Here is a 21775-nt window from a genome sequence, read left to right as displayed (position 1 = left end):
TTTACCTTTTCATTTTAAAAAAAGCTCCTGATTATATAGTATTCTCTTATAAAAATGAGATAACAGTATACTCTTTGTGTACCTATTATATATACTACGAAATAATACTCATGGAATGTCGCAAGCTCATCTTTTAGTTAAAGTTCAACAATTAATTTAACATTTTTTTAAGCTATGTAGAAGGAATATAAGAGTGAAATTCTGTTAAAATAAACCATTGCAGAAAAATTGCGTTGCTAATGCGTAAAAAGATACTAGAAGTGGACTTATTCTGGTGCAGAGAGGAACTAATTATTGGAGTTACTTCTGTTGAGGTTCTTTAAATCACAATCCAAGTAATTTTGATTTAATATGCCATATTATCACATGGGAGAAAATAACAATAATTCAATAAATAAAGGTTTATGCTTTACATCATTACGGCAACTTTGATTTGTATTATAATTATAATAGCCAATAACAACAATTAAGGATTCATGAATTTTTGGAGCGTCAATTGCTTGATCACAAGCTTGTGTATGGCTCCTCAGTTTATTGTTACTACAATATATATACACTTCCATTAATTCTCAAGACTATAACTCATGGATTCATGAAGTTGCCACTTTAAATCTCCTGGTTAACTCCTTCCTGCAAACAACCATATACATAATCAGTAAAATTAATGAAATTTGAGTACTAATATTTGTCCTTTTTTGAAATTTTACTAATGCTTACCTCATTAGTTGCCTGTCGAAGGCAGATGTAGACAAGAGACCTCTGTTTTCTTCAGCTCTCCGTATAAGGTATGGCATCACTTGCTCTACTGGTCCGAACGGTAAATACTTGCTTACCTGAAATCCTGCATTTCTCAGGCCAAATGAAAGACCTTCTGCCATACCATATAGCTGAGCAAATTGGAGTTTTTGACTATCCTTTCTGATTCCTAGATCTATAGCCTTCGATGCAGCAAGTTTTCCTATTTACCAAAAAAAAAAATAATATTGGTTAAACAATTGTTTTTACGTGAAATAATTATATAAATAAAATATATAATTCAACATGATATCAAAGCATGATAAATTTTCAGCAGGAACAATATTAAAAAGAATTTTCACCCACTTGGTCATAAAAAAGAATCAGGTCGGTCACGTAAGAGGATGGGTTAAAGATATGTCTAAAAAAAGGCAGTTCGGTGCACTAAACTCCCGCTATGCATGGGGTCCAGGGAAGGACCGGACCATAAGGGTCTATTGTACGCAGTCTTATCCTACATTTTTTGCAAGGGGCTGTTTCCACGGTTCACATGAACTCGTGACCTCCTGCTCACGTGTCAGCAACTTTACTTGTTAATGATATGTGTACGTAAATAAAATTGTATCTTCTCCAAATTTACCTGAGTCAATATTATGAGTTGCAAGAACAACTGCTCCAGAGCCATTAGAAATCTCGTCAAGCATAAACTCAGCACAAGAATTAAAGCAGTCATGTGTTTGCTCAATGCTATCATGAATTGGAGACTGAACACCTAAACGAGAAGCCAATTCTCTTTCACTTGACATATAAGCACCTCTCACAAGCTTAAAACCCATTGGAACTCCCATTTTCTCTGCAGCCTTTTTAGCTATCACCATTCTTTCTTTAGAATCTTTTAAGTAAGCTTGAATTGTTCCAAAAATCATAGGGTCATCATCTTTGTGATACTTAATTGCTGCAGAATATGCAAAATAATCAATTGCAGGTTGAATAGCTGTATCTTCAGCATCAATAAGTAAATCAACATCAAGTTCTAAGCATTTCTTGCAAATAGTCATGAGTCTTTCATGAGCTAATTGTAGATCATGTTCTTCTTCGACCGTTAGAGGCTCTGGCTTTTGTGGAGTGTGATAAAAAGGGCTGGAATCAGAGAAAAGTGGAAGGGACTTTTGCTTCCATGGGAGATTGAATGATGGATTCTTGTGTTCCCATCTCAGCAAATCGCTCATTCTTTTGAGAAGCTTAGGTGTACAAATTGCTGTTATCTTCACTACCACAAAGCTGACCTGTTTCATCACAATACACCTTTTAAAGTCTATCTAATTGAGATTAACTTCTATATCAGTATCCTAAATGATAATTAGAAGTAACTAACACAAAACTAAAACAAAAAAAATTGTATAATATTATGAAGAAAAAAAAGCAGATCATTGCTACATGTTAAAATATCATTAAAAAAATTATATTTTCAGTGTATACAAGTAAATCTTTTTTATTTGACCCAATAAGAGTAACCGATATATACTCAAAGTCAAAAGATTAATTGCCGGTTAATTGTTAGAAGAGGTTAAATGAAAGTTTGATCCAATAATAAAGTAGTAAAACTTAAACCGTTTTCTAGTACTCCATAAGGGTAAGTATGATCATGTGGTACATCAAGGAGAAAAAAAGGAAAAAAGTATGATCATGTCTTTTGTTAATAAGACGTTGAAATACAATTAAATTGTGTTAAGGGGTGCTACTTATATTCTACGCAATAGACACGTTAAAATTCATTATCATATGGGTGGTTGGACATAAGAATTGTAATATTCCGAAAAAATTTAAAAAATATTTCAAAGTGAAAATGATATTTGAAAATTAGAGTTGTATTTGGACATGAATATAATTTGGGTTGTTTTTGAATTTTTGTGAGTGATCTGAGTGCAAATTTTGAAAAACGACTTTTTGGAGTTTTTTCAAATTTCGCAAAATTCCAAAATTCATATTCAAGTGAAAATTGAAAATTTTATGAGCAAACAATAATTTCAAAAAAAAAGTGTAAAATTTTTAAAAAAAAAAGTGAAAAAAAATGTTCGTGCCCAAACGGGCTCTTAATAATTAACGGCGAGAAATATTGCTAAAGTTTTGACTTTGGCTCCTGTTATCTATGGATTATTCTCTCCAACTATATATTTTCATTTTTCACCTACTCTACTTTTGGATTTATGAGAAGTATTAGCTCGATCTAAACAAGAAATAAATCCTAAAAGATCTTTAATTCATGAGTTCGATCATACCGAAGAGGATGGAAGTGACTTGGTTGATTCAGCAGTCTGAAGAAAAACCTTCATACTCTGATCACAAGACTCATTTTCAGTTGCATGTTCCACCCCATAATCAAGCATTCCTTTTAACCCGACATCCGACAGCTTAGTAACAGTTCTGCGTACTTCAATTAAGTCTTTTCCAGCACAAAAATGTTCATAAAATGTACCTTTTACAAACCCCAGAATTACCTCCTTGACTATTGGCATATGCATGAGCTTTGAATTCATTACCCATATACCTACGTCAACCATAGGCTCAGTCGCTGCCATTTGAAGTGTCAACGTTGATCTTATCAACTTTAAGGTTGACACACCCGTAAACAGCTCCTTAACATCCTCAAAATTAATCACTTTTTTGTCGGCAGTGATTACTTGGTCCGTTGGTATTAAGGCCGGTGTTGTGACAGTCGTAGCATCATAGGCGCCGGTGAAGTTCATCGGCGGGACAGTTGGGGCCGTGTTTAGACATCGGACAAATGATCGGAGGTCACGGAAAGCCTTTGGACATACAACTTTGTTTGCCATGAAACTAAAACCTCGGTGGTGTAATGTGTATTTGTCGTCTGAAAATATTTGTGTGTCTAATGGATGTGCAACGTTTCAAAAGTTGCATGCTATATATAGACGAGGATCATTTCTTAGTCAAAGTCAAAGCTTAAATTTTTTAGAGATAATACTATTCCTTAAAAAGCGTAATGAATTTTCTTCACTTTTTACTTCAAGGTTTAATGAATTTTCTAATTTGACGGATCAAAATTCTATATTAGACCGTCAGACACGTGATTCAGATTCTATAGCAATTGGGTTTCCAAAATAGGGATTGTTGGGAGACCACTCGCGAATAAGCATTATAATCGGCCGACGTGTGTGTTACGTGCTGGTTGTGAAAGTGGAATTTATTTTACGAGAAAAATGGTGCGTTACAGCCGTTACTATGTTTGTGGGACAGCTTTGATTGGTTGGTGTTTTCTTAGGCGTGACATTAGCATCTAAATTAGTGTATTACGGAAAAGGATAAAATTTGCTGTGTCAGCAGTGTGTCAGACTAGGTACCACTGCCACCTAATATGGAAGCATTCAATTCCCCTTTTTTGCTTATTTTCCGTTCGTATTTTTCGGTATTTGGATTAGTATTAGCTTATTTTCCTTTCTTATTTTTCAGTATTTAGATTTAGATTAGGACAATTTCTTGCGTTCATATTCTTCTTTTAGCAAATCCTACTGATGTGACGGAGATTCGGAATCTTTATAAATCAATCAGCACATCTTTATAAGGGTTAAACTAAAGAGTGTAAATAAATTTATAAATTAAGTAAAAAATCATAATCATGAGAAGGAGTGTATAAAAAAGGGGGGAAATATTTTCCAAGCTCTTTTTGATCAACCTTCTCTACTCTATTCTCTATGTCCACCAACCCCCACCACCCCATCCCCAAACCACCCCAACCTCCACTCCCCCCGACCGTACCCCACCCACCCCAACCTCGCCCACCACTCACCCTAAATAGAACTATATATTATTAAGAATATTTTTTTTCATGTAGATAGAGTAATTTTTTTATTTCAACAAAATGAGTATATTCTTTTCATGATGTAGTAAAAATATTTTCTTTCATTTCAACAAAAGAGTACTTTTTACATGATTTTCAAAAAATGAATACTTTCTTTTTCATGATGTAGAAAAAATATTTTCTTTCATTTCAACAAAATGTGTACTACTTTCTTTTTATGATGTAGATAAAGCATTTTCTTTCATTTCAACAAACTAAGTATTTTCTTTTTCTAGAATAGAAAAAGTATTTTTTTTTAAAAATGAGTACTTTCTTTTCATGATGTTGAAAACGTAATTTCTTTTATTTCAACAAAATAAGTACTTTCTTTTCATGATATAGAAGAGTAGCATCAAAAAAAAATTATACTCTCTAACCAAAACACTAAAAAATATTTTTCGAGAAAAGTTTTCACTCACCAACCAAACAAGAAAATAAGTGATAAACATTTTCTAGAAAAATATTTTCCTTCATACCAAACACACCTTAAGTCGTATGCTATTGGCACTTCTTAGAGTTAGAATTTTAAAATAAATTCTCTTAATTATTTTTTGATCAATTCTTAGAGATTAATTAAAACCAAGTAAATCTACTACATACATTGGACCAAATGATAGCTTCAAATGATTGCCTTATAGGTTTGGTAATTTTCCTTATCTGGTCTAAGCCGTAAAAGATGAACATGGTGATGTTTGATCAAGAGTTTTACATATTGTACAGCTCATTTAGCATTTTAAAACAAAAATTGCTGAGGATTACATAGTACATAATCACATTTTCCTCTTTTTTCCTTTTGTGGACACAACAATATATTGGGTTCGCAGAGATGTGAATCCCTCTAACTTGTATAGGGGCAACTTTTGAACCGCTCATCAATTGCAAAAAATAGCCATATAATCATCACATATCAAAGAATTGATTCTTTCTTTAAATAGTGTGATAATATGATTGTTACGCAGTACTTAATAATAGCTACTCCCTCCGGTTTATAATAAGTGATATTTTGGCCTTTTTATTTGGTTCAAACTAAGTGTTCTTTTACATAATCAAAAAGGAATTAATTTTATTTTTCTAAAATTTACCCTTACTTACATATCTCAATGTGTCAAGTGAAAAATATGCAAATATTTATTTAAGGGTTATTTAATAAATACAATTTTTTTTATTAGAAGTTAGTATTTTCTTAAGAGAGGTGTCAAAAGTAAAAAAATCACTTATTAAGAAAGGAGAGAGTATATTGGAGTGGAACACGGAATATTCTGTTTCCTTAATATGTTAGTTAATGTCATCCAACGTCTTCTCTTTATTTATGTTACACGCTAATCCCGTAACTTCAATCCTAGCTAACAATACACATGACTATTATGAATTAATGATGTCGGCAAAAAGATGCATTTAATATAACATATTAGAGGAGAAGGTATACACCGACTTTCTTAAAAGTTGTATGCGTTCAATTGTCAAAAGATAAGATATTGCCCTAATTAATAATACAACAACTTGCATATTCTTACATTTAGAAAATGCTGAAAACGTCAGTAATTACCACAAAGAAAAGAACATATGATGATAAGTAATGTTGGTATACATATGGAGATGATAAACGTAATAGTCATATTTCATGACGAGAAGGTATATTCCAACTTTTCTCAAGTTGTCTTCGTTCAATTATCCAAAGTTTAGGTATTTTTCTATTCAATACAACATGGTCAGGCACTCTGGAACTTTCGAATGTTGAATTCTAATAAATATATTCTTCATATGAATTTCATCCAATCGCATTACGTTGAAAAATATGGAGGAAAAAATCAACTTAATTTGTTTTTTTGGTTTGAAAAGACGGTGAGAAAAAGCTTGTATACTCTGTGAAGACTTATCTCAATAAGCAAGATACCGTGTTGGCGAGGCTAAGGGCCAAGAATGGTCTTAAATTCTTTTTTCAGTTAAGTGTATGACAAAATTAGGAGCAAATGAAATGTTGAGTCGTACTTAAATTCTGTTGATTAGTCAAATAATTGCCCACTCTTCTAAGTAATAACCTTTGCAAGAGATTTTTCTTGGAAACTTCTTTAGTATTACATTTTCCTCAGATAGTGCATGTAACCTATAGGAAAATACCTTGGGCATAATCTTTAAAAGAAATACTTTTAATTAAAACGTTCAGTTGTATGGTGTTTAAAACGTGGAAATATAAAAATATTAGTAGTAGTTTGGCTTTCTAACTAACTAATTAGTGCACTTAAATCGCCAGAATAATCCCCCCTACCCCGCCAAAGGAAAAGGAAAGGAAATAAAACAATGGAAATCTGTTTTTATATCCACCAAAACAGATATATTATCGCAAGAATAACATAATTAATTAACAACTTGCAAGAAGAAAATAATTAATTAGCAAGTAGCAAGAGGAGCAAAATTAATTATTAGCAACTAGCAAGAAGTGGCAATACATATCTTAATCACGTCACCATTAACCGACTAAAGCAAGTGGCGTCATAGATCACCTCCTTCAATTTCTTATGTTTGAGAAATCTTTTTAATCTTTATCTTTCATAATCATCTTTCCTTAACTTCAGAGCCTCATGTCCCAACCTCTCATCAACTTAATTTTGCTTATACATTAATTCATTTATATTTGTAACAAATTTTGCGAACTTGAGTTTTTATTTATTTCAAATTTATATCCTCGTCCTACATTTTAAGTTTTATATTAAAATTTGAACTTGAACTTTATGGTAATTAGTAATTAAGCAAAAAGTAAAAAATAGCCCTGGCCTTTATAAACCCGGCCTGGCTCATCTAACTTACTTAATGGGTCATGGGCTGTGACGGACACTTCTGTTTTGTAATGAACCCGGTTCATTTAATTGGGCTCGAATTGGCCCTGACCAGCATCCTACGCGCCCATAGCTTAATGGGCTAGGTTGGGCCCAGCCTGATACACATGATATGTATAGCTGTGAGGTAAATTTCAAAAGGGAAATTTTCGTTCTTATACCATATATGAAACTATATTACCAAATATGTTCATAGTTTACATATTATCCACCATGTTAATAGTATTTCTACAAATATAGATAATTCATTAAATAAGGAATCATTGTAGCTGTAGGCTTCCTTATTTAAGCGCGCTAAAATTGGGGAATTAAATATTCTTCCAGATCTTCTACAACGCAAATCACGCACATTAATAATTATCGTCGGTTTCGTTTCAAATTGAGCTACTCTATTTTTGCGATGCACTCTGTTTCAACCTTTTTTCTGATTTCACAAATCAAAAATGACTAAATCTTCTACAATTCTTCTGCAACAAACGCAATTATGTCCAAAATCTCAAGTATGCTACAACTGAATGGGAATTGGGATAGCTATGGGAGATTTAAAAAATTTCAGGTCGATGGCATTGTAGTCGATGAGGATGCGAGTTATAGTCTATTGATTTCTACAATAGCACATCAATTAATGATCGATACATCCGGAAAAAATTATAAAAATCAAATACATTGTCAACGAGCATTGTCTCCAATGAAAATTAAGAACGATATGGGTGTTCATGTATACATGGAGACGAAAAAGGAAAACAAAAATTTAGGATCATATCCGCTATGTATAATTGTTCGCGATTTCAATATGAAATTGAGTATCACCAATGAGAACACAGCTGCAGGTTTATGCTGTTAATTTTTCTATCAAATTTTGGTTGTATGTCAATATCCTACACTTTATCTACATTTTAACTACAAATAAACTACATGTTTGAGTAAATATATATATCAGTATGGATTTTCATAATATCTACTTCTACATTTATTCTACAATAAAACTACATATCATTTGAAAAATTAATATGAAATACAGATTTACAATTTTTCTACAAATTATCTATAAAATTTCTACAAACTGTTCATAATAGTATTTATCTTTATTTTCGTGTCGGTTCGTCTGGAACATTAAAGTTATTTGATATGTCAACATCTCCCGCTATAGAGGAATATGAAAGTATAATAATAACAGATAGTACATCAAGTTTTATTAAAGTAGGACAAGTATACCAAGACAAGCAAACAATTGCAACTGCAATGAAGCATTATTCTGTCATGCACAAGTTCCAATTCAGTGTTAAAAGATCTAGTGCTAGAAGGTATGAACATATGAATGGTCGAAGATCATTATTTTTTTTAATTTTGTACTCCCTTTGTTCCAGTTTATGTGAACCTATTTCCTTTTTGGTCCGTTCCAAAAAGAATGAACCCTTTCTAAATTTGGTAACAATTTAGCTTAAAGTGACAACTCTACCCTTAATGAGAAGCTTTTATAACCACACAAATACTCTGGGCCCCATTTGGACTTGTTTAGGACCACAAATTCCAAAAGTCTTCATTTTTTTCTTAAACTCCGTGCCCAATCAAACGGGTTCACATAAATTGGAACGGAGGGAGTAGTTTATTTGTAATTTTTTACTTCTTCAGTTTTTTCTTGTGATAATGTTTATCAGTATCCCAGATGAATTGTAGTTATGTTGTATATAAATTGTATAATGTGATCGTTTAAGCTAAAACAGTCTTTTTTCTTTTTAAATCTACATTTTAAATCAGTGTTTAAATTGTATTTATTTTGTAGATACGGGCTGATATGTGTTGGTGAAAACTGTACATGGCACTTCAAGGCAACTAGCATAAATGATTCTGCAATGTTCAAGGTCAGAAACTTCAACAGCCAGCACACATGCTCTTTAATGGACAATACATTCATATAACGCAAACCTACTGCCATGGTAGTTGGTAGCATGGTTATTCCAAAATATTTTGATCCTAAGACAATTTACACACCAAAAGACATACAATTTGACATGTTGTCTGAACACGGCGTGAATCTAACCTACATGCAAGCTTGGAGAGCAAAGGAAAAGGCTTTACAGTTTTTGAGAGGTCATCCTACTGACTCTTACAGCAAATTGCCTAGTTATTTGTATATTTTGGAGAAGAGTTATCCGGGGTCTGTAGTTAAATTGAAGAAGACGGACGATAACTGCTTTTTGTATGTATTTGTTGCGATGTGTACATCAATCAGTGGTTGGGAATATTGTAGGCCAGTTGTAGTAGTTGATGGAACCTTCTTAAAGTTCAGCATACATGGGAATAATGCTAACAGGTAGTACAATGGATGCAACATGCATTGAAGTTTTATTGTAGAAATATTGTAGCTTGTATGTTTTTTGTAGTACTTGCAGATTTATTGTAGATATATTGTAGAAAAGTTGTAGTTTGTATGTATATGACTTTTTCTGCATTTTTATTGCAGCCAATTAATTGCTTTTTGCCACATAATGTAGGTACCATATTACCATTTGCATATTCTGTTGTTGATTCAGAAAATGATGCATCATGGAAGTGGTTTTTTGAGCAATTCAAGCATGCATATGGTGAAAGACCAAATATGTGTGTTGTTTCGGATTGGAATGAGAGTATCTTGAAGACAACATCTATTGTTTATCTCGACATGCCATATTATTCTTGCATGTGGCATATTTGGACAAATATACAGGCAAAGTTCAAGAAAGGACATCTAAAATTAAACGAATTGTACTTTGCCGCGGCACGGTCATACACGCTTGATGAATTTAATGAAAGGATGTCAAAGATTGAAGAGATTAACCCCCCATGTTAAAGCATACTTATATGATATTGACTATCATAGATGGTCTCGTGTACATGCTACGGTGAACAGAACTTGGACAATGACATCAAACGTTATAGAGTCGTTGAATGCTGTAACAAAATATGCAAGAGAGCTGCCGATAGCAGAACTATTAGAGTATATGAGGACCCTTCTTGAACATTGGACGAAGGAAAAGTTATTGAAAGCAAAGGGTACATTCACATACCTTGGGTTTAAATTCAACAAAGAGTTGGATCACAACAGAACATTGTCGCACAAGCTTAGAGTAAGATCTTATCATTTATTGCAACAAATTAATTTATACAGGATAATTTGTAGATATTTTGAGTTTAACCGTATATGAATTATTTTTTGGTTTGTAATATAATCGTAGGTGAGGGCTTCAATAGGCTACATCCATACAGTACTGGATGGTATGAGGCGTTATATTGTTTGTCTTGAAAATAAGAGATGTAGTTGTGGGCAATTCCAGCTTGATGAATTTCCTTGTCCATATGCTTTGGCTGCTTTATGATACAAGGATGAGTATTTTGAACAATATTGTTCTCCTTATTACACAAGGGAGAACCTCTTGCGTACTTATGAAATACCAGTAAATCCCCTGCCTGATGAAAGCAAATGGAATGTGTCACAATATATATCTGAAGAAGTAGTAAATCCACCTACAGGAGGGAAAAGGCAGCCAGGAAGACCTCAAAAAGAAAGATACAAAACATATGATGAAATAAATTCAAAGAAGTACAAGGTTTCATATGGCAACTGTGGAGGAGAAGGGCATAACAAAAGATCTTGTAAGAATGCACCAAAAAAGAAATAAAATTTTATGTAGTTAACAGAATATTTTATAAAAATTGTTGGTGAGTTCTGGATAACAGATTTTGATGTGTAATTGTTGAGGTTTTTTAAGATCATAATGTAGTTAGTTAGGATTTTTCTGTATTGAGATAATACTTTCATAGAGTGATTTGTTTATGAATGGTTTCTATATATATAATCTACCACTTTTTTACTATCTCTAGCATCATTTACATAGTTGTTAATGTGTTTTTGCAATTTATCTACAATACAACTACAAAAAAAATTACATTAACTGGAATTGAAAGAATAACTACATTATAAATCAGTAGGAAAGGAGTTATATACTAAAATATTGTAGATCAAGTACTGTATACATTCAACAAATTAATATAAAAGCAACAAAATACATTGTTAAATTTTTTCTACAAATTCAACTACAAAAAAACTACAATAGATGGAGCTGACATAATAGCTAGATTATAACTCACCTAGAGAGAAGTTATATACTAAAAATAATGTAGATCAGGTACTGTTTACATTCAACAAATTGAAAGTAAAAGCAACAAAATGTTTATTTACTGTTTTTTACACTTTATCTATTGAAAAACAACAAAATAACTACATATTTTTGCATTGACAGAATAACTATATAAAAATTCAGTTGGAAAGGATTTATATGCTAAAATAATGAAGATCAAGTACTGTAAATATTCAACAAGTGAATATAAAACCAACAGAATATTTTCATTTGAACTACTATACTGGATAAGAAAAAAAAAATAAAGACTACTATAATTGTAGCGCAAGTCTGCTACAATTAAAACACAACAATATTATTCAGAAACTTGTCTACCATCTTTCTTCTAAACTAGCATCAACTAAATAATTGTACTACATGTTCCATACAAAACATTACAACTACTTCTTTTTCTTCTGCACTCGTGTTTTCTCATTCAAAGCTGGTGCACCTTTTCTCCTTGCCAATTTGCCTGTCACCTCACTTTCACTAATTGCCCCATGCTCCTGCTTCTTTCTAGCATAGTCCCAAAGTAGCGCTCCATAGTGTCTACAGTATTGGTCAATATCAGAAAAGTCTTCTGCCGGAATTGATAACTCTCAAAGACTAACATACTCTGCAAAGACAACAACAAATACACCACAATTGCTGCAAAGATTAAAAAAATATCAATATTTATCAAACCATTAGAAAAAAGGTTAAATGTATAGAAAGAAAGAAGATTTTTGTTACAGTGATCCTTCTTTTTGCTGTGGTATCTCTCCGACGATCCACTGAATGTTAAGAGCAGCTTTCTCAATGTATGCCGTTGTATTCTTGAAGTTGATGCCTTTACGCTTCCCATAAAAGTCGGTGCATGACAAATACAAAGGGATAACATAAATAGTTATTTTGTAGATACCTGTTTTGCTGGTGCTGCCCTGCACTGGTTCTCCACTAGTGAACTGAAATTGCTGATTGTTCTTGTCTTTTGGTTGATCAGTATTTTTGGTTGAACTCCCCGCAAACTGAAAGTTTTATATTAGTTAGGATATATATTTTAGAGGTGACATAAATATTTTTGTTAATATGAATAAAAATCAAATATTACCTTTGCATCAACTTGATCATTTGGACTGTTTATTGCCTGCAAAACAGTCTTGACAAACTCATTTATTAGCACTCGAAGGCTACCTAGCTCTTCAAAGACATCTTTCTTAAAATCTTCAAGCTTTTCATTGACCTACATATTAAAAAAATACATAGTTATTTCAGAATATGTCTTAACATACATTAAAGAACAGATGCACTATTATGTATACATCACAATGTTGTTTAGGAATACATGTTACCTTCTCAAGACCTCTTTTTATCTTTCTTATTTTACGAAGAATAGACTCCTTGTCCTTTTTTCCAATTGATTCTTTGGGTTCCAATAGAGGAGCATCAACTTTGGGATCCTTAGAAACATGTTCAACCTCTTCAGTTATGTACTTAACTTTATCAGGCAAAGACATCACTGAAAGCTCTTCAGGTGATTCATTTATGTTGGCGAACTGAATGAGGAAAAAAAATAAATTAGCTTGATTAAGGCAGAATATGTATACAAATTGTAGATATTTTGTAAGTAAATTGTATAATCATAAATAAAAACCATTTACCTTCATCTATTCAGGCTTGATCATTCTGTCTTCAATTGCAGCTAACCAAATCTGACCCTTACTAGCTGACCAGTTAAGTATGCGAGGGATTGAATTAGAAATCCTTGTACCTATATCAGTGTTGATGGAGGAGCAACACTCATACAACCATACTTGCATGACTAGTGGGAATACTCGAATGAGATAAGAATAAACGACAGGATTTAGCCTGTGCCTAACTGATTCAATCAACTGTCTGTAAGACTGAGTACCCTATGGAAATGTCTCGTACTGACCGGATTCCACCAAATAAAACCTAAAATGATCTACCAACCCAATATGGTCTCTCTCTGAAGGACAAATGAAGAATTCTATGAGATATAGAATACATAACTTTACTGCATCCTTATCATTTACCCAACTTTTATTGGTTACAATTTGTTTTAGGTATGTCTTCTCCACTTTTACCTTGTTTGGAAAGTAACTGCTCATTATCTTACTGACATAATTCGGAGTGTAACCAAAGTCTGTCACCTCGGTATGACATCTAAGACGAGTTATTAATGCAAACTCTCTCAATTGAAAATTTAACCTCTTACCTTTTAACTCAGCTGAAAAATAGGAAGCATCGGATGAATTCAATTCATACTTCATAAGAAGATGAATAGCTTGATTTTGCATGCATAAATTGGGAAATGACAGTAAATAATCAAATCATGTCTTCTTGAATAGCTTCAAACCATTTGGAGACAAAAGCTCTTTAATTTGGCTAGGAATGCTAGGGTCACATAATGTCTGGAATCTAAGCACCCCATAATCAACATTATGGGATGCAAAAAAATGTTCATTCTGCACAATCAATAAATATAATCTCGCATTAATACAGAGCTTAAAAAATATAGATACATTTGCAATCTATCTACAAAATAACTTCAAAAAATATACAAAACATCAACAATTTTAAACAGATCAGCAAAGCTACAGTTAATATACAATATGAAGACAAATAATCTCACATTAATTCAGTGCTTAAAAAATATAGATACATTTGCAATTTATATACAAAATTACTACAAAAAATCTACAAAGCTGAAACAACACAGATTATGTAGATTTGTAACAACTAAAACAAACGAAATAACTAGTAAAGAAATTACTAAATTCTTATCTTCACCAATGACTGTTTTCGAACATTTTTAGGAGATTTAACACTAGGGTTTTTTTTTAAATTTTTCTTCTTTTTTGGGAGTTTTTGAAATGAGAGCCACTTTCGCTTTCTTTCCAGGTTTACTGATAGACACATCTTCTACAAAATTATCATCGAACACTATCTCTTTTCGTTTCCTTTCCGCTTGTTTGATTGGCTTCGAAGATTCTCCAACATTGAAATCATGTTTTTGTTTAGTTCTGGCTTCAGTCTTGATTTGACGCGGAGAAAAACTATGCTTCATATCTACAATTGCATGTGCAGATTTCCCTTGCTTTTTAGGTGAATGTGGTGATAATACACCCAAATCAAAAGAATGTATATCAACTTCTCTAGCTTTTTTAGGGCTTTGCTTTGAAGGTTTGTTCTTCTTCGTTGATAAAATTTGAAGCTAAAGGTAAATGTGTATATGAACTTTAAAGATTTGACTTCAATTTTGACTGGTTGTAGAAGAAAAAACTTGAAATTGGACGTTAATGGTGGGGGTTACATATGTTTCTCTGGTTTTAGCAGAAAAAAGAATGGGTTTGAAACGTGGGTGTTGGTAATACGTAGGTGAGGGTTTGGGAGAGAGAAACGTAGGGGGGGATTTGGAGGAATATACGGTACAATTAATGTATCGTTAAAATACATTATGGTATAAAATTGATAATTAGATATATTAAATGTAATTATATCAAACCTTAAATATTAAGGGTAATATAGTTTCCTATATGGTATAAGAATATAAAAATTTCATTTCAAAACTGAATTCGTCAAGGTTCAGACTAATATAGAAACTAATATTTTCTTTTTTCGAATGTAGAAACCAATTCAATGAGTTGAAAAATGAGCTCCGCATCTAATAATTAGTTCCATCGACTAACTAGCTACTAACAACTATATTCCCATGCTCAAGCCTCCAAGCGTGAATTACATACCAGAATAAATTATTACACGCGTAATCATGGAACAGAGTTAGAATTTTGAGTTTATGAATTCTAAATTTTAGAAAACATTACTTACTGAATCCACACAAATAATTTATACAAATTAAGTAAATTTTTATCATAAATACAGGATGGGAGCCAAAGATACTCAACCCGTAAGCAAAATTGCCACGTGGCTTAAGGAATAGTGACAAGAGAAATTAAACTGAGTATAAGTCATATATGTCGTACATCAGTTCCTTTAATTATGAGTTGTGGGGCAAAATTAACACCTATACTATGTGAATACGAAAACTCACATGCCTGTTTTATATGAGCGAAGAATTTTCTAGAGTACTTACCGGAGGCGGTGCCAGGATTTCAAATTTATGAATTCGGAAATCTAGTCGTTTTAAGCTACTAGCTTTTAAATTAATAATTTATATATATTTATAATTTTTTAAGATAAAAACAGAATTCAAACCAAAGCTACTAAATTTGGCCGAATCTTTTCGGAATACTCTAGCGCCCTCGGCACTTATTGATGTTACGTTGTAACTTTTGTGTGGGCACCTGCATGGTGCATAAAGATGGCTATTATTACTGAGTTTGAGCTAAAATTGGCCCCCCACTCCATCGGGTCTAGTGTAATTTGCTTTATTTGTCCGGACAAAGACAAAAGATACCAAGTTTTTATTTTATTTTTTATATATGGTTCGTAAAAATTTGACAAAAGGCCACTGCCCACACCCTACCAAGCTGCCCATTTGAACACTATCTTTATGTATCATCGGCAAATAACAATATCCTCTAAAGTAAGTGGAAATATAATTGAGTTGAGTATCGCCAATCATTGTTCTGTTTTCGTATTCTTTTTTTGGTGCTTACTTTCGTTTATTTTTTAATCTTTATATATAAGTGCTCGTCTTTTCGTTCGCACTTTGAACTAAATAGTCGTTCTTTGTTATTCCTCTTGGCTGAATCTTTAGTAATAGTATTATAATATATTTCTAACCTTTTTAACAGATTATTATCATAAGTGAACTTTATATCTGATCAATTCGTAAGTGTCACTAAGAAAAGATAGTATAAGAATTCTGTATATTCCTTCCCTCATAAGAAAACATAATAATATCACGGTATAAATAACCCATCCAATTCCCAAACCTAAGGCAGCAAACATCAAACACTAGCACAGAATTTAGCAGAATGTTTGCCACAACACCACGTTCTTTGTACCGTAACTTCTCGAAAGCACTTTCAAAACCGCCTGCAAATCCACCAACAATTACAGGGTATTTAGTACTTACTGATGAAGAATCAGAAGAAATGGATACTTTTTGCTGGGGAATATGCAAGCACAGCAGTATAACCAAGCTCCCATTTCCTCAGGACAGAGTTTTGAAAGTTGTTCATAATCCAGAGTTTGGTGAGCCTAGTGTTCATAAAGTCTGGTTCTTGCCTGTTCTTGATCAACCTCTAGCATCTAACCGCTACTATGTTATCAAAGCCAAAGGCAGACACAAAGGGTATGTCACTTAAAATTTATTTATATCCCATGAAAAAACTGACAGTGGAAATAATTTTTATTCTACAATGCATTTAAACTAGTCATAGTCGGTTATTTACTTGATTTTCTATGTTACTACACTATTATTACTATCAACAGTTACATAAGTTGTTGTAGGCCGCCTCACTGCTTATAAAAATAGGAATTAATTAACGACGGGCAAATTTTGTAGCTAAACAAAATTCGTAGCTAATTTTACTTAGCAACGGATTAGTGACAGATTAGCAAAAAAAATAATTAGCTACAAGCGATTAACTAACAGATCAGCGATGAAGTTCATAACTAATTCAGTTTTCTTAGTAGTGCCTAAACTTGATGGTATAAGAGAATAATATACCGTGGTTCAGGGAAGTTAAACCCATTCAAGTTATATGCATCTACCGTGTCACTATCAGTGTAATTTAACATGTGATGACTATTTAGTTACTACTATTTTTATCAACTTACCAATTAATCTTATAGTGCTCTGATCGTGCAAATATTTTTTATATAACCGTCATTATATAGAACTTAAACTCATGTTCAAAAAATTTCTAGTACTTTTTTTTATACATGACGTGGTTGATGTTAGTGTATAAAGCTTAAACTCCAATCTATATCATTCCTCGTTTATTAATCGTTCGTTTCTATCAATTCATGCAGGCGGGCTTATACATCTTGGAAAGAAGCAGATATGGATAGTTGTTGTTTTGACAATTCGATGAATGATCTAAACCCAAGGCCTTTTAATCACAAAGACCCATATCAGCAATTTGAGATTTGTCCATACGATCTTGGTGGTTTCTATGCTAAATCTGTAGCCTATGATGGAGTTCCTCCAAAATTCCTCAGGAAAAAAGGGTGGCACGTTAATAGTGTCCAGTCACTTAAAGTCAATTTGAGAGAAGCTCAAGGCCTACAATTATCCTCTCAACCATCTGATTCTGATACTCCTGAATTAAATATTCCAGCATCTTCCAAACGTTCAGTTCCAGTAATTCTTGGCAAATGGTATTGTCCATGTGTTCTAGTAAAAGAGAGAAATATTAGAACTAAAGAACAGATGAATAAATCTTTGTTCTATGAGGTGACTCTTAAGTGTTGGTGGGAGCAAATATTTTCTTGTGAGAATCAAACAAGACGAAACAAAGCACACGTGGAAGTCGATGCACGTGTGAGAAAGTTGTTAACTTTAATCAGTGGGACAGAAGCTGTGAAAGATGAAGAAGGAAGTGGAGGTTTTGTTTGGTATAGAGTGAAAGAGGAATATAGAAAGAAATGTACAGTGGAGAAAGTAGGATTGAGTTGTGCTATTGTAGAGAAAATGAGATGGATGCAAGAAAGAAGGGGATGGTTTGATGGAGGAGAGAGTGATGTAAGAGTGGAAGGTGTAGAAGAGATAGAAAGTGAGAATGGGTATTGGACAAAGTTTAGTTGTTATGTTTTGGTGGAGAGCTTTGTGTTTAGGAGAATGGGTGGGAGTTTGTTAATCAACTTCAATTTCAAGAATACTCAGAAAATTGTATGCCAGTGGGAATGAAGACATACATCTATAAGAATATGTTGAATATGTACATGTTAATGTATTGCTGGCTTATTCCACTTCTATATGTAGACTTCTGTTGGTGTTCCGCTTCTCACTGTTGTCTCTGCTTAAGATGAATAACGAATACAGGATATCTCTTTTTCGTATAATTCGTCCTTTGCTGTACATCACAATAACTGTTTTACATCTGTCGTCACTTGTACATAGAAAAACATATGCTCTAAACAGTTAATTTTCCCCCCTATGGATAGTGTAGTTGTCAAGATCAGGTCTGAATTCTACTCGGAATCTCAATGACCTTATCACTGATATAGTTGTATAGTTTAGTTTTTCTCTTAGTAATTACGTGAAGAAAATGCAATATTAAAGCACGCGTAACAATCTATATAAAATAAATTATCTTTAAAAAATCAGGTTTTGTTGGTCATGGACAGTGAAATTGTATCATGAGCTGGAGACCGAGCTAGCAGATAATCTGGCAACTTGGTTGAAACTAATGAAATTTGACAGATAGATAGATAGATAATGTCTTTTCTTCTTGAAAATCGAACAACAGTTTTTGACAATTATATTCTTGACTTTCTGCTGGTGCGATTTATATTATGAGATCTTTATACTATAGATTCCTGCTCACAGTAACATCGCCAATTAGTTGTCTAATAGCTGAGAATCAACAAGGAAAAGTATTCTTGACTTACCAACTTTTATTGTTCACCGAAAAGCTGGACGAGCATGATCTTGTTATCCTTTTCTGTTCTCCAGGAAAATGTGTAGCAGCGCTGAGCTAACATATACAGTTGTAGATGTAGGTGTCTTAGAGTCAACTTCTTTCTCAAATTGGAACTGTTGATCCTGAATCAGGATTCCTGATATATAAAGTTGGAACTGTTGGTTATTTTCAGTCTCATAAACTTCACTCCTGTTAGTGGAGTTCTATTTTTTGAGTTTCAACTTTTTGCCGTGGACAAGAAGTAGGGCTGATATTACACTATTTATAGAAAGTAACCCACTCAATCACTAATTTAATTAGACGGAAATCATAACTTCCTTTGAATGCAAAATGAAACATTTGAAGCTTGGCTGTTCAAATTTACTTCAATTGATATTTACCTCAAACCTGCTATCCCATTCTCGCCTCGTTTCCTTAGTTTTCTTCCCTGGTAAGGAGGCTTGTTTTTGTTCTTCACTGGGTGGACTGGGGTGTAGGTCGGAGGATCAGGTTAAAACATTTCATATAAAATGTCAGAGGAGGTTCTCCCTGAATGCCAGAGTTCATAGCTAAAGAGTTTTGTGCCAAGTCGTTTTCTATGCTAATCCTAATTGGCTGTTTTAAGTGAACTGATTCACATGAAAATTAAATTTAATGTGCTGTTCGTGGATTGGAACTGGGTTGTGTTGAATAGCGAAGAGGCTTTTCAATTCATTCCAATACTCAATTAACAATAGGAGAAGAACCCGAGTAACTACTGGTGAAATGTAATCGCTGCCAGAGTCTCTGTGTTAATGTTGTTTGTTATTCACTAGATTTTTTATTTTCTTCAAAAGGCCCTTGAGTTGTTTAGCATTGAAATGTCTATGGACTTAGAATTTCTCACATTTTTGCTTGATCAAAAGCTGTTTTAGAAGATGCATGAAGACAACAAATTGCTATTTATCATTTATCCCTGCCAGTTTGAAAATGATTTGAATAGCTAACACAGACCATGGGAGACAATTATAAAACAGAGAACCTCTGTCCCCAAAATTTTCTACCCTGCATTTTACGTAGTGTTTGTCATTGACTTGTTAACATGTGTAAACTGGAAATTATAGTATGGACGAGTTGAATATTCACATAAGGCTCCAGCTTATGACAAGTTAAAACTATCTGACCATGTTGCCATAAAATTTGCATAATTTAGAACCATTCTTCACTCCTCCATATCGCCGTATCAATTTCCTCGGTGATGTTTTGAAATCTATTCCACAATCATAACTACACCAAGTTTTGCTGCGGCTATATTGTCTATGGCTACCTTTGTGTTTATCTTTGACCTTTGTAAGATTGAGCTAGTTCTAACTATCTGTGTACCCAAAAAAAATGCATAAATCAGAATTACTAGAATAGAAGTATTTCCTAATGATTGAAAATAGCATCTATTTGCTCCATTATTGTGGCAAACCTGATGAATCTGTATGATAATCAGTGTGAAGAAAAAAGCCAACATATACAAATGTGTTGATTTGCAGAAAAGTTGCTCAAATCAAATCAAAGCGAATGATGGTGTCACTCAACATTACTTTTTCATGATGTATGTTTTTTCGAACGTTGCGACTATTATTTTTCTGTACAAGAATGGTAATCTATTTAGGCCAAGCTTCTCCAAGGCCAAAAATATATATTTTTTTAAAAAGTACCTTTTTTTCAAAGTTAAGTATTTAGCCAAGCTTTTGAAAGAAAAAAATAGTTTCTCCCTGGAAGAACTTTTTTGAAAAACACTTTTTGAGAAAATACACTTAGAAGCACTTTTTGTCAGCTTGGTCAAACATTAATTGTTACTCAGAAGTGCTTTTCAAATTAATTAGCCAGCTATAATTATGCTTGTAAACAATTTGTACAGAGTATGACTTCTGACAGAAAATATTCTTGTAGGAGTCAAAAGAATGGAAGAGAGAAGTATGTTTGTTTGCTAACAATAATTCCAAGTTAAAATTAATACGATCTCTCTACTCGATGGGTTAGACCTTGACAAACAAAATGGTTTTGTAATCGACAATTTCATGTTGATAGCTAATACCAGCTCATTCTTTGAGTCTTTTAGCAGCACTTCTTTCCTTTTTTTTTTTTTTTTGTTTCATTTCTTTACTTGGCTGATAATTTGCATTTAGATTGCTGTAACGCTTCATATCTAGGGAAATCAATAAAGCCCTTCTGGAGATACAAAATTAGAACTTGCTTGCAGATGAGGATGAATGTTAGACATGGACGTCAATTTTTTCAGCAGTGTCACAAGTATGGAATAATTCTGCCCATCGAGATTTAGACAAATAGTAAGAATCATCTAACATTTTTTGTATCTTGTTAAATGTGAACCCTGATTTATCATAGTTTTCAGCCGCTTTTTTTGACCATTAAATCACTTTAGGTGCCTCAAACACTTCTCTTTTAGCCCATAAATATAATATTGGTCTGCGGAAGTTATTACTAATCTATCGTGTTAGTGCATTTTAATATTAAAATACATTATTTCTTATGAGATAGTGGTTATAAATTGAAAAGAAAATAATCATTATTTTGGTGTAACTTTTGAAATCACTAATGTCATGATCTACCACTTATTACCCACTAAATCTTATATTTTATAACCAGTAACCCATGTTT

At 32.9% G+C, this 21775-nt stretch overlaps 2 protein-coding genes across 2 annotated transcripts; one reads left to right on the top strand and one right to left on the bottom strand.

Moving 5' to 3' along the window:
- Positions 1-420: 420 nt before the first annotated feature.
- On the bottom strand, positions 421-21483 carry LOC107777338 (proline dehydrogenase 2, mitochondrial-like; the record flags this gene model as incomplete). Its single annotated transcript, NM_001325235.1, is given in 6 exon segments — positions 421-630; positions 718-958; positions 1376-2021; positions 3015-3620; positions 17228-17238; positions 21457-21483. Coding segments are annotated over 4 exon segments (1482 nt in total). The 3' UTR covers positions 421-590.
- Positions 16431-18602, top strand: LOC107777339 (uncharacterized). The gene is made up of 2 exons (XM_016597337.2): positions 16431-16848; positions 17532-18602. The coding sequence occupies exons 1-2, from the start codon at positions 16529-16531 to the stop codon at positions 18406-18408; spliced, it is 1197 nt and encodes a 398-aa protein (XP_016452823.1). The 5' UTR covers positions 16431-16528; the 3' UTR covers positions 18409-18602.
- Positions 21484-21775: the final 292 nt, after the last annotated feature.

Source organism: Nicotiana tabacum, chromosome 3 (genome assembly GCF_000715075.1).
Source record: "Nicotiana tabacum cultivar K326 chromosome 3, ASM71507v2, whole genome shotgun sequence".
In the NCBI taxonomy this organism is placed as follows: domain Eukaryota; kingdom Viridiplantae; phylum Streptophyta; class Magnoliopsida; order Solanales; family Solanaceae; genus Nicotiana; species Nicotiana tabacum.
This window is presented reverse-complemented; position numbering and strand designations above follow the sequence as displayed.

Excerpts from the sequence above, each read along its gene's own strand:
- LOC107777339 (XM_016597337.2), top strand. The coding sequence starts at position 16,529 with ATGTTTGCCACAACACCACGTTCTTTGTACCGTAACTTCTCGAAAGCA. Across the intron at positions 16,849-17,531 it reads GCCAAAGGCAGACACAAAGG|GCGGGCTTATACATCTTGGA; the intron begins GTATGTCACTTA and ends CAATTCATGCAG.